Consider the following 12654-nt stretch of genomic DNA (forward strand, 5'->3'; position numbering starts at 1 on the left):
TTTTCCTGTAATTGATATCTAGTCTCATAGCGTTGTGGTCGGAAAAGATGCTTGATATGATTTCAATTTTCTTAAATTTACCAAGGCTTGATTTGTGACCCAAGATATGATCTATCCTGGAAAATGTTCCATGAACACTTGAGAAGAAAGTGTATTCTGTTGTTTTTGGAGGGAATGTCCTATAAATATCAATTAAGTCCATCTTCTTTAATGTGTCATTTAAAGCTTGTGTTTCCTTATTTATTTTCATTTTGGATGATCTGTCCATTGGTGAAAGTGGGGTGTTAAAGTCCCCTACTATGATTGCGTTACTGTCAGCTTCCCCTTTTATGGCTGTTAGCATTTGCCTTATGTATTGAGGTGCTCCTATGTTGGGTGCATAAATATTTACAATTGTTATATCTTCTTCTTGGTTTGATCCCTTGATCATCATGTAGTGTCCTTCTTTGTCTCTTGTAATAGTCTTTATTTTAAAGTCTATTTTGTCCGATATGCGAATTGCTACTCCAGCTTTCTTTTGATTTCCATTTGCATGGAATATCTTTTTCCATCCCCTCCCTTTCAGTCTGTATGTGTCCCTAGGTCTGAAGTGGGTCTGTTGTAGACAGCATATGTACAGGTCTTGTTTTTGTATCCATTCAGCCAGTCTATGTCTTTTGGTTGGAGCCTTTAATCCATTTACGTTTACGCTAATTCTCAATATATATGTTCCTATTACCATTTTCTTAATTGTTTTGTGTTTGTTATTGTAGGTATTTTCCTTCTCTTGTGTTTCTGGCCTGGAGAAGTTCCTTTAGCATTTGTTGTAAAGCTGGTTTGGTGGTGCTGAATTCTCTTAACTTTTGCTTATCTGTAAAGGTTTTAATTTCTCCTTGGAATGTGAATGAGATCCTTGCTGGGTAGAGTAATCTTGTTTGTAGGTTTTTACCTTTTATCACTTTAAATAAGTCCTGCCACTCCCTTCTGGCTTGCAGAGTTTCTGCTGAAAAATCAGCTTTAACCTTATGGGGATTCCCTTGTATGTTATTTGTTGTTTTTTCCTTGCTGCTTTTAATATTTTTTCTTTGTATTTAATTTTTGATAGTTTGATTAATATGTGTCTTGTCTTGTTTCTCTTTGGGTTTATCCTGTATGGGACTCTCTGTGCTTCCTGGACTTGATTGACTATTTCCTTTCCCATATTAGGGAAGTTTTTGACCATAATCTCTTCAAATATTTTCTCAGACCCTTTCTTTTACTCTTCTTCTTCTGGGACCCTATGATTCGAATGTTTGTGCATTTAATGTTGTCCCAGAGGTGTCTGAGACTGTCCTCAATTCTTTTTTCTTTATTCTGCACCCTGGCAGTTATTTCCACCATTTTATCTTCCAGCTCACTTATGCATTTTTCTGTCTCAGTTATTGTGTTATTGATTCCTTCTAGAGTATTTTTAATTTCAGTAATTGTGTTGTTCCTCACTGTTTGCTCTTTATTTGTTCTAGATCCTTGTTAAATGTTTCTTGTATTTTCTCCATTCTGTTTCTGTGATTTTGGATCATCTTTATTATCATTACTCTGAATTCTTTTTCAGGTAGGTTGCCTATTTCGTCTTCATTTATTTGGTCTTGTAGGTTTTTACCTTGCTCCTTCGTCTGTTACAAATTTTTTTGTCATTTCATTTTTTTTTTTTGATGGATGGTACTGTATTCCTGTTTTACTGGTTGTTTGGCCTGAGACGTCCAGCACTGGAGTTTGCAGGCAGTTGGATAGAGCTGGGTCTTGGTACCGAGATGAGGACCTCCATGAGGCCTCACTCTGATTGATATTCCCTGGGGTCTGAGTTTCTCTGTTAGTCTAGCAGTTTGGACTCAGAGCTCCCACCACAGGAGCTCGGGCCCGACCTCTGGCCTGGGAACCAAGATCCCGCAAGCTTCCTGGCACGGTTAAAAAAAAAAAAACAAAAAGGAAGAAAGAAAGAAAAAAAGGACCAGTACAATATCAAAGAATAAAAAACAAAATAAAATTAGAAAGATAAAAGATATATTAGGAAAAATAAAACTATAGTTGAAACAACTGCAACAAGGTAAAATAAAACCACAACAGAAAAAAGGAAAAAAAATAATATAAAAAAGGTGTTGTGGGGGGGGCCGGGAACAAGCCAAAAGGAGAGATCACTAACAAAGTAAAAAGAATAAAATAAAATTAGAAAAATAAGAGATTTATTAGGAAAAATAAAAATATAAAAGTATCAACAACAATGAATCAGAACCCCAATCTAAAAGAAGAAAAAAAAAAAGAAAAAATAAAACCTTGGCTATGAGGGGGGAATTTAAGCAGGGAGTGGAACTTAGGTGGGGGTGGGGTTTAAGGTGGGGTGGGACCTAGGCGGGTGGGGGGGTGACCTTTGAGCGTGGGGGGGTGACCTTTGAGTGTGGGGCGGGGCCTCTGCTTAGAACCTGCGCAGAAGGGGAGAGGCAGCGTGGGGAAAGGAGGGCTTCTGGAGTGTGGATTTCCGAGTTTGGAGGTAGGGCCCTGGGTGAGGGTGTGTGGGTGGGGTTTAGGCCCAACAGGCTCCCCAGTGCCTAAGTGGACAGGGAAAGCACTGGCCCCGTTCCTTTCCATTCCTTCACACACCTCCCCCACCATTTCCCCTAGGGTCTCCCCTGTTGACACTGGACCCCTAACCATGGGTGGGTCCCGCTGGGTGTAGGAACTCCTTTCCTCCCCCAGCCACCCCTCAGGGTGCCGTCCGGGAGGTCCGGCCTTTACTTTTGCTCCTCCTTCCCTCCCTCCCACTCCCTCAGGACCTGCGTGGCTGGAGGGGGCCTCTGTGGGCAGAGGATCAGGCCCAGGATCTCAACAGGTTCCTGGGGGTCCAAGTGGGCAGGGGAAACCTGTCCACACTCCCTTTTGATCCTCTGCCCTCCCAGTGGTTCCCCAATTTCCCCCTTCGGGCGTGGGATCCCTTCCCCTCCCCCAGCCGCCCCTCAGGAACGCCAGTCCCCTCGCACCTCCACTTCTCCTCCCCCTGCACTCCCCCCATGCCCCACGTCCTACCCGGTCACTGGGGGTTCCTCCTGTCCCCTTAGGTGTCCGTGGTCCCCCACCGGTGCCTGGTAGGTGCCCTAGTTGTGAGGAGACACGAATTCCATGTCCTCCTAGTACGCCATCTTGACTCCACTCAGTCAATGAGCTTTTTCATGAGAACCTCCACCTCATAATTTTTTTTTAATTAGCGCATACTGCAGTAATAATACTATTAATTATCATATGTGTCAGCTTACCTTTATTGTAAGTTTTATTTTATTACAAATATAAACTCTACATATGTACTGAGTGTTCAGTGCAATAGACTCTGATTAGTTAGACTGGGAACAATCCTAGCCATTAACACGTTTTAAAAGCTCTCCAGATGATTGTACTGTGTACCCAGGGTTGAGATCCATTGGATTAAAGATCTTTGTTCTGTGGTGGTATCTTGTTGAAGGGCACTGGCTCTGAGGTAGGAACAGAAATATCAGCATCCTCTTAGTCTGGGAATTTTTTCTGCTCTGTGCACTTACTTTAAGCTGACTTCTAGGGTGTTCTGCCCAACTCTACCTCAATAAAGATATGAATAATCTTAACCTCACAGTAAAGTTTTTAAAATCCAATGCAAATATTGTTTTATGGATGGGAAGTGATTGTGCCTGCAGTTATCAGCACCTAAATTAGAGTGTATTTTTAATTTCTGATTCTGGTATTCTGTGTAATACTAGTTTTGACTTGTATTGGTTAGCATAGCTTGTATTCTATTCACTCCCCAAATATCTTGTTAAATTGTTTTAATGTAAAGAAAAGGAAAATTTGATGCCCCTGATTTTGTCTAATTAGGAGCAAGATGGAATATCTGGCTTTGATAAAGCTTGTATGTGTCTAGTTACATTCTAGGTATTTGACAGAAATAAGACCATGCTATATAGTGCCTACCCTGATGTTGAAAAGACATATAGAAAAAATATATAAAACAAGAAGGTAAAAATTGCCTCCAGCCCTATTGTATAGCATTGGAATGTGGAAGTTATCCATTGATGTGGTACTAAATAAGACATGGCAACCTCACAAGTCTAAAGGGGTCATGCAGCTAAATTAGCTTGAAACTCCTGAGGAAAAGGAGATAGATGTTAAAATCTTGTACTGAAACCAAGTTTAACACCTGCACAGTTGCAGCACCTTTCAAAAATCTTGGGAAGGCACAAAATACAGCAAACAAAACTTGCCATTACTTTACACCCTCAGTTTAAGTAGATAAGGGAGAGATCATGGGAGAAAGAAATAATAGAATAGAATAGGAAAGGAAATAGGGATTGTAGAAGAATATTTGCCACCTAGTACACCCCCAATAAATATTGGTTGAGTAAATGAATGAAATGAGAGAGGAACACTGGAAAATAATTTGGGCTGAGGCAAAAATTTCTTCTGGGAACGGCCTGTTGCTGTACTGAAGCCAGCGTTGAAATTATCGGTGTGCTCATTTTAGCCAGGACATCTTTTCATCGCCGATGCAGTTATTGCCAAAGAGGGAAAAAAAGGAGAAAGAGCTTATCATGAAAAGAGAGGAGAGTTCTTTCTCCTCTTTTCTTTATTCCCCATGTTTCATTATACCTCTTGCATTCTTACAAAATATGACCTAAAATTCTAAAGGAAACCTGGCCTTTCAAAGCTCATCTGAATTTTATTTGGACTACTAAGGCTTCCATGCTTGTACCAGAAAATTAACCTACTTAAGTTAACTTAGGAAATCTTTCTTTGTCTTCTGCTTGGCTTGCCTCTATTGCTTCACTTCCATTCCAATCAATCCTGTTAGTGAAATGGATTAAAAGCTATCTATTGTCTCTGGTAACTTGCTTGGAAATTTTACTTTTTATACACTGGATCAATCACTAACTTTAAGGTTTTAAAGTGGTTCTGATATTTAATTTTATAAAAAACCTTATTGAGGTATAATTTTCATAACATAAAATTCACCCATTAAATTATACAGCTCAGTTAATTTTAGCAGATTTATGCGGGTGTGCAGCCATTGTCACAATCCATTTTGGAATGCTTTCATCACCCTAAAAATTCCCTGGTGTCCTTTTTTCAGTCAATCTTCACTCCAACCCCCAGCCCCAGGCAACCACTGATCTGCTTTCTGTAGCTATCATTTTCTGTAGCCTTTTGTAGCAACTTCATCTGAATGGATCAGAATATCTGATACTTATTTTAAATTTAGAGACCAAGTTTACCTTATTAAAATAGCCAAGAACAACTAAATTAAGTGACTCTCGTATTTCACTACAAACAGAAGCCAAATAGGTTAATTAGAAGAATTTTCTGAATTAGGTGCTAAGACTTTATCATATGTCTCATTTGCTTTGCTGAATTGCAATTTACTCTCTTTTAGTTAGATACCTTGTTCAGTTTTGAGCTATGCATTACATATTAACTCTTCAAGATATATGGATCAATATTCTTTCCAACTTCAGACTTTATTCTATAGTCTATACTGTTACGACATTTTTCTCCAGGATGACAAGTATTCGTGTGTGTGCAAAGGGAAAGAAAACAGAGATACCCGATGAGGCCTCAGACATTTGCAGGTAGATGATTGGATGGAAGATGGATTGATGACTTCCATATATTTAGGTCTCAAGAAAGTGGTTTCTGTCATAAGTTCTCAGGGTGTAGAGAATTAATAAGTTGCATATATTTGAAACAGAATTTCACCATTTGTGTGTTTTTATTTAACAGAAGGAATGTGAAACAGGTTCTAACAGGGAATAAAGCCTTACAATGGACTAAGTCCTATGTTTTACCAGAGTTTCCTTATGATGTCAAATGCATGTTAGCAGAACGGAAGTGTCCTGATCACAGCATGAGGATAAGGATCATTGAGTTTCTCCAGGCGGACATGACGAAGTATCTGGAAGGCTCACTGTGAGTAATAACAGGGCAGACTTGCTGCTTTGGGAGAGGGTGTGTTTTCAGAGTAGACTTGAATTCATTTGGAACCGATTCTCTTCAGATTTTGCATGACATATTGGTAGTAAGTCCAACATTGCCCAATATTTGAATGTCTCCATTGTCATATAGAACGATTTGAAGAAAAGTGAATGTAATTTAGACTCATCTTACGAGGAGGAACGTGGGCTTCTTGAACTGAAAAATGTCCTCCCTGTCGCACCGAACAGGTACCCCACCACCCAGCAGTATAACGACGTGGTCAACGCCCTGCTGCAGGCCCACCCTTTCCTGGATGAGGACGGCTGTGGCTTTGTAAGTGGCAACGTGGAGCCCTTCTGTTTCTCTCAACCTTTCTTAAAATAAGAACCTTGTATTGTCCAGTAATCTTATGCCTCTTTCCCCTTTCCTCAGTCTCTTTCTGTCTGTTTATCTGGGTCTATCTGTTTCTCTTTCTCTGTCAATTTCTCTGACTCTGTCTGGTGTCTCTGATTCTGTTCCTTTGGCCGTCTCTTCTGTCTCTCGCTGTCAGTCCCTGATTTGTTCTAAGTTTTGGTCTTTCTTTCTCTCTTTCTATCTCTCTCTCTCCCCTCTAGGTCTGTCCTTTTTGATGACTTCTCTGTGTCTCTCTGTGTTCCTTTGTCTTCTTTAAAAAAAATAACACTTTTTTTTTAGAGCAGTTTTAGGTACACAGCAAAATTGAATGAAAGGTACAGAGATTTCCCATCTCCCGCCCTGACCCACACATGCACAGCCTCTCCCATTATCAACATCCCCAACCAGAGGGGTACCTTTGTTACAGTGGATGAACCTATATTGACACATCGTTATCACTCAAAGTCTATAGGTTATGTTAAGGTTCACTCTTGGTGTAGTACATTCTATGCCATTAGACAAATGCATCCATCATTATTGTATCGTGTATATGTGTACTATTTTCACTGCTCTAAAAATCCTCTGTGTGCCACCTGTTCATCCCTCCTCATCCTTCTTCATCTTCTTTCTCTCTCTATGTCATCATTGTTCTGTCTCTCTCTGAAAGCTGTTTGGAAGCTCATGTGTAAAGATGAGTCTCTAGGAAGGATCTTTAAGAGATGCTATACGTGGAAAGAGAAGGCTGTGACTGCACCTACATCAGTGCTTTCATCAATAAAGTGGTTCTTGCCTTTGTTTAGACCCAGTGGAGAAGTGGTCTGCTTTTGAGGTCTTGACCTCCAGCCTCACCTGGCCCTCTCACATCTCTGCTGTTCTGACAAAAACAGATCCTGGAGGTGTTCTGGGGCAGCAGTTCTCAACTCTGGCTGCACATGAGGATCCCCAGAGATTCTGGTTTGTTGATCTGGAGAAGAAACCCTGGCACCTTAAAGTTCCCCAGATGATTCCGATGTGCAATCAGGGTTGGGAAACACTGCTCTAGAGGTTTCAATACAAGCTTTGCTCTCTGGGTCTGCAAGTCTCTTGGCTTTAAAAGCCTGGGATATCCATTGCCCAACAATGTGAGTATGCTTAACTACTGAACTGTACACTTAAAAATAGTTAAGATGGTTAAAAAAATTGAGTGTATTGTGACACTGGAACTATATGATTTAAGGGACAATTGTGAGGAATTATAGCTTTGTGTACATAAGATTTGCTATTAGTCCTTATACCTCTATATGCCGTATACGCATACATTGGTAGTCTTATCTAAATAAGATAGATGTCCTTTGCACCTTATTATAGCAGATATCTCTGAGAAAAATTTTTTGCTGTACTTTCTTGAAGACATAGTGTGTGTGTGTGTGTGTGTGAGAGAGAGAGAGAAAGAGAGCATGCACACAGCAAGGAAGCATTTGGTCATTTTTAGGACTAACTTTATTCTCAACTTTTTTTAATTGCAGTATAGTTGATTTATAATATTGTATTAGTTTCAGATGTATAGCAAAGTGATTCAGTTATATTTATATGTATATATATATTTTACAGATTATTTTCTACCATAGGTTATTACAAGATACTGATATTCTCAACTTCTTATTTCAAAAGTTTTCAAATCTACCCAAGAGTTGAAAGACTGCTGCAGTGAGCAGCCATATACCCTTTATGTAGCTCGAGGTTTCTTAGCATGGGCAGTATTGCGTTTTGGGTGGATACTTCTTTGTGGTGTGGGCTGTCCTCTGCATTGGAGGGTACTTAGCAGCATCCCTGGCACTCACCAAGTGTGAGTAGTACCCCTTCACCCAAACTGATGTAACAACCAACCGTGTGTCCAAACATTGCCAAATGTATCCTGGGCGGGGGGCAAAATCTCCGATGATTGAAAATCACTGATCTAGATTCACTAGGTATTACCATTTTGTCACATTTACTTTTCCTTTCTCATACTTATTTGTTTGTTTTGACTGAGCATCTGAAAAAAAGCAAGTCGCAGTTGCCACTCCTAAATACCTCAGCATATATCTTACAAGGATAAGGACAATCTCCTACCTAACCACAATACCATTTTTATACCAAAAGAATTAACAATAATTACATAATATCATACACAATCCATATCCCTGTTTCTTCAATTATTGAAACAAAGTTTTTAAAATGGATTTTTGGCTATAACATCTAATCAAAGATTATGCATTCCATGTAGTTACTATGTCTCTTTAATTTCTTTTTGTCTCTAGGATAGTTTCCCTACCTTTTTTTTTTTTTTTTTCATGATATTTTCTCTTTTGGACAAGGCTAGTCCAGTTGCCGTGTACGATGATCCACATTTTGGGTTTGTCTAAATGTTTCCTAATGATTATATTTGGGTTTACAATGTTAGGGGAAGATCTGCTGGTGATATGTGGACTTTTCACATATCCGATCAGGAGGCCATAACTTCAGGGTTGTGTTTTATTTCAGAGTGATTGGAGGAGAGCTGTGTCTATGTAGCTCTTTCCACAGCCCCTCTAGCTGGAAAAGCATGGAGAAGAAGGATGATTGTTCAATGACAAAAAGATCTTCTGTTGTGGCATCTGTGTCAGGAATTCTCTGTGCCACGCATGTAGCAGACGCTCAGGGCACACTCCTTGATTGAGTGCTCATGTGGACTACTGCATTGACTGGCCCTTTTTTTGTTCCTATCAGATACTTGCTAAGGAGAGAAGGGAGAGGCTGGAAAGAAGACATTGGCAATTAAAAAATGTCCTAGCAGTTGATGGCTGTAATACCTCCCACCAAGTCCGCAGGTTTAGAAGCCCTTAAGAGCTGTGGGAAACATGAGGGGGAAAAAAATGTATTGGCACTAGTTCAGATTTCAGGGCTAAGAAAAATACAAGCCATCCATTATTTCTGTGCTGTTGTAAAACAGCAGTGGCAGTGTCCAGACCCACAAGCCTGTGGGAGGTGGGGAAGCATCTCTGACTCATACATACCCAGGCGCTTAATTGGGGCCGAAGCTGCCTTCCCAACCCCCAAGCCCCAGTACTCCTCACCAGGGCTGCCAAGGGTTTTTTTTTTTTTTTATAACATCTTTATTGGAGTATAATTGCTTTACAATGGTGTGTTAGTTTCTGCTTTATAACAAAGTGAATCAGTTATACATATACATATGTTCCCATATCTCTTCCCTCTTGCATCTCCCTCCCTCCCACCCTCCCTATCCCACCCCTCTAGGTGGTCACAAAGCACCGAGCTGATCTCCCTGGGTGAGCAGCACTTTAGTTTACAAATGTCTTCCATGAAGTAGCTCTTCATTTGAGTCTCCCCCTAACCCAGGGCAGTTGACAGGACTGATCTTCTTATTCCGTTATAGTTAAAGAAACTAAGGCTGAGGGATTACTTGTTGAAGATTTCTTAGCTAATACGTACTGGAGCTAGTCCAGCATCCTGGGTCTTTCCAACTTAGGTCCCAGTGCTTTTTCAGGGGCAGGAAATAGCTCTTATTGAGACTTAAACCAAGGAACCGGGAATGACAAAATCTAAGTGCCAGACACTGGACTAACATGATCTCAGTGGCATTCCCATTTGCCTGAGCTCATAAGATATGCCCAAAGTCACCCAGTGACTTAACCCATCTAGTGGCCAAGACTAGGAGGCAAATATGGGCCTGTGTAGCTACAAATGGCCATTTCTTTCCCTGCACCCACTCTTGGGCCTATTCAAGTGCATGGTATTGCAGGGAAGATGAGGGGCTGAAAAGAAGCCTTGAGGCTCAGGTTTGGCCACTCCTCACACAGTGAGATACTTACCAAGCAAGACCAAGACTCAGAGTCTTGCTTCTAGTCTGTTGCTCAACACCTGGGTCCATGTACTTCACAGAGGACAGACACAAGGCATCTAGCGTTTATAGTTTCCAAGATGCACCAAGCACTGTGCTGGGTTTGGTGAGCAAAGTAGACCCAAGACCTTCTTCATGTGCTCACAGCCTAGGGGAAGGAAAGAATGGAAGGAAGGAAGAAAGGAAGGGGAAATTTGAAGAGAGGAAGAATGAAAAGAACAAAAAAAGAAAAGAAACAAAAACATCACATAGATGAGGGTAAACTACCAGTGTGATAAGTGTTGACAAGGAAAGGTGAGCCTGATAACCAAGGGAAGTGAGCTGTTAGGGAGGCTGTAAGGGAGTGATGGCTGAGCTGAGATCTGGAAACAGAGCAAGCTTTACCTAGATACCAGCAGGGTAGACGAGGAGAGGGACAGAGCTTTCCAGGCCAAAACCAAAGGCCCAGCAGAGGGAAAGGATGTTAGCAGTGTTGGTGTGTTGAGGAAGAAGCCCAGGTGTGTCCCCAAGTTGTTAACCACGTCTCTGGTCTTCCAAGCTGTCCACATGCCAGACAGATTCTCCCAGAGCACAATCTGACCAGCCACACTTCCCACTCAGTGTGGCCTAAGAGGGCTTCCTAACCCAGCTCTGCAGCCATTTTCTACAAAGCTTTAAAGGATACAGACATCTGGGCTCCTCTCAGACCTGCTGAAGCAGAATCTCTAGAGTCTGGCTAAGCAGCAGCAGCATCGCCCCTCGCGAACTTGGAAGAAATGCAGATCCTCAGCCCTGCCCCTGACCTACTGAATTAGAGGCTCTGAGGGTAGGACCCAGCAACCTGTGTTTTAACAGATCCTCCAAGAATTGTGATTCAGGCTGAAGTTTGAGAACCATTGCTCTAGAAGAGAACTCCTCTGTCCACAGAGAGGGGTTTGAAAGGATCTGGTTCCGGATTACCTTGAAGCTCTTTTTGGGGTAACCATGCCCTTCAGGATGGGGCTGACTTCTCTATTTTCTACATCTTCTACCCTTCCACATCTTGAGCTCTCTGCTCCTGCCATGCACAACTCTTGGCAGTTCCCCAAATGGCACCATCTCTTCCTCTCCTCTGTTGCACACGCTGCTTCATCTGATGATGCATTTAAAGAAAGCACATCAGTCCACATATGCATAAGCCAGTATCAGTTATTTTCTAGAATCCAACAGGAAAGTGGAGTGCATTGTGGAGACACCAGAGTAAAGTGGAAAGTATCCAATTTTAGGAATTAGGAAATCTAGACTCAAGAGCCAGTATATTTAGCTATATGACATTGTATATAACTACACACACACACACACACACACACACACACACACACATATAGCTATGTACTATACAAAATATCAATATATGTATATATTTATAGCATTATCACAAGATTATTGTGAGGATAAATAGAAGAATAGATATATTATTTCTATTACTGTGATGGGAAAATAATTTCAAGCCCAAAGGTGATAGGCAAAGATTTTATTGTTTATATAGGATTATTCCAATCTCTTTGAAGATTAACTGCCCTGTTTTATAATTTTACACAGTTTTTATGGAAACGAGCCCTCAAAGATCGTTTTAAATATGTTCGAAGACCCATAGAAGATGATGAACAAGTGATGAGAAATAAGTGTAAATTTGGACACCGAAGAGGCCAGACAAGGAAATCTCTTGCTGATATAAGATTTGATGAAATTAAAATCGTCCAGATAAAAGTAAGATTGAATCTTTAATTGTTCTGACAATGTATTGGTTGGTTGATTGATTAAGGGATAATAAATACTAGCATTCAAAATAATTAAAACAAAATAAAATATCCTTTTGAAAATTTGAGGTGTGGGTCAGAAACCAAAAAAAAATCTGTTTTGTTTTTGTGAATGAGAATATTTCCAAAAGAGGACTTCCAAAAACGGAGCAGAGAGTGGTATTGAACATCTCAAGTTTATTCTTTCATAATCTTCAAAAAACCTGGAGAAACCCTAAAGTTCTGGATCTTTGAATAATTTCTTTTCCTCTCATCCTAAAATGTATCCTGCGTTCTTGCTGTTGTTACTGCTACAGAAAGTTTTTTTAATACTCATATTGTAGGGGTCAAGTTGCTTCTGGTTTCAAGGTTTTAGGGTGGAAGCTAATCCACATGCATGGGTCCAAAACCCCATACTGTTCTCGCTTTGTACAGAGGCGGCCATGAGGAGCTACAGGCAAAGGGCCCCAGGCAGGGCCTGGAGATTCCTCCCTCTGCAGTGGGTTTGCTGTACATAATGTTCACGTGGGTCCTAATTATCTGAAATTCTATAAATATTCCTTATCTACCTCACAGCCCCCAAGTGTTCTCAGAAACAAAAATGTGCCCTGCTAATAAAGTAGATTGAGCTCCTTAGGAAGGATGTCCAAACTATCAAGTTATAGAAGCTAAATCTCATGTCCTCCCCAAAATCTCTTTTCA

General features: G+C 40.7%; 1 protein-coding gene across 1 annotated transcript in view; it reads left to right on the forward strand.

Annotated features, from left to right (window-relative positions):
• SAMD3 (sterile alpha motif domain containing 3) overlaps positions 1-12654 on the forward strand; it is a 47636-nt gene that overhangs the window by 16667 nt on the left and 18315 nt on the right. The window contains exons 5-7 of the mRNA XM_061207426.1: positions 5752-5937; positions 6192-6276; positions 11756-11923. Coding sequence (XP_061063409.1) covers positions 5752-5937; positions 6192-6276; positions 11756-11923 — 439 coding nt within the window. The remainder of the gene's footprint in view (positions 1-5751; positions 5938-6191; positions 6277-11755; positions 11924-12654) is intronic.

The sequence above is a fragment of the Eubalaena glacialis genome, chromosome 12 (assembly GCF_028564815.1).
Source record: "Eubalaena glacialis isolate mEubGla1 chromosome 12, mEubGla1.1.hap2.+ XY, whole genome shotgun sequence".
NCBI classification, from domain to species: domain Eukaryota; kingdom Metazoa; phylum Chordata; class Mammalia; order Artiodactyla; family Balaenidae; genus Eubalaena; species Eubalaena glacialis.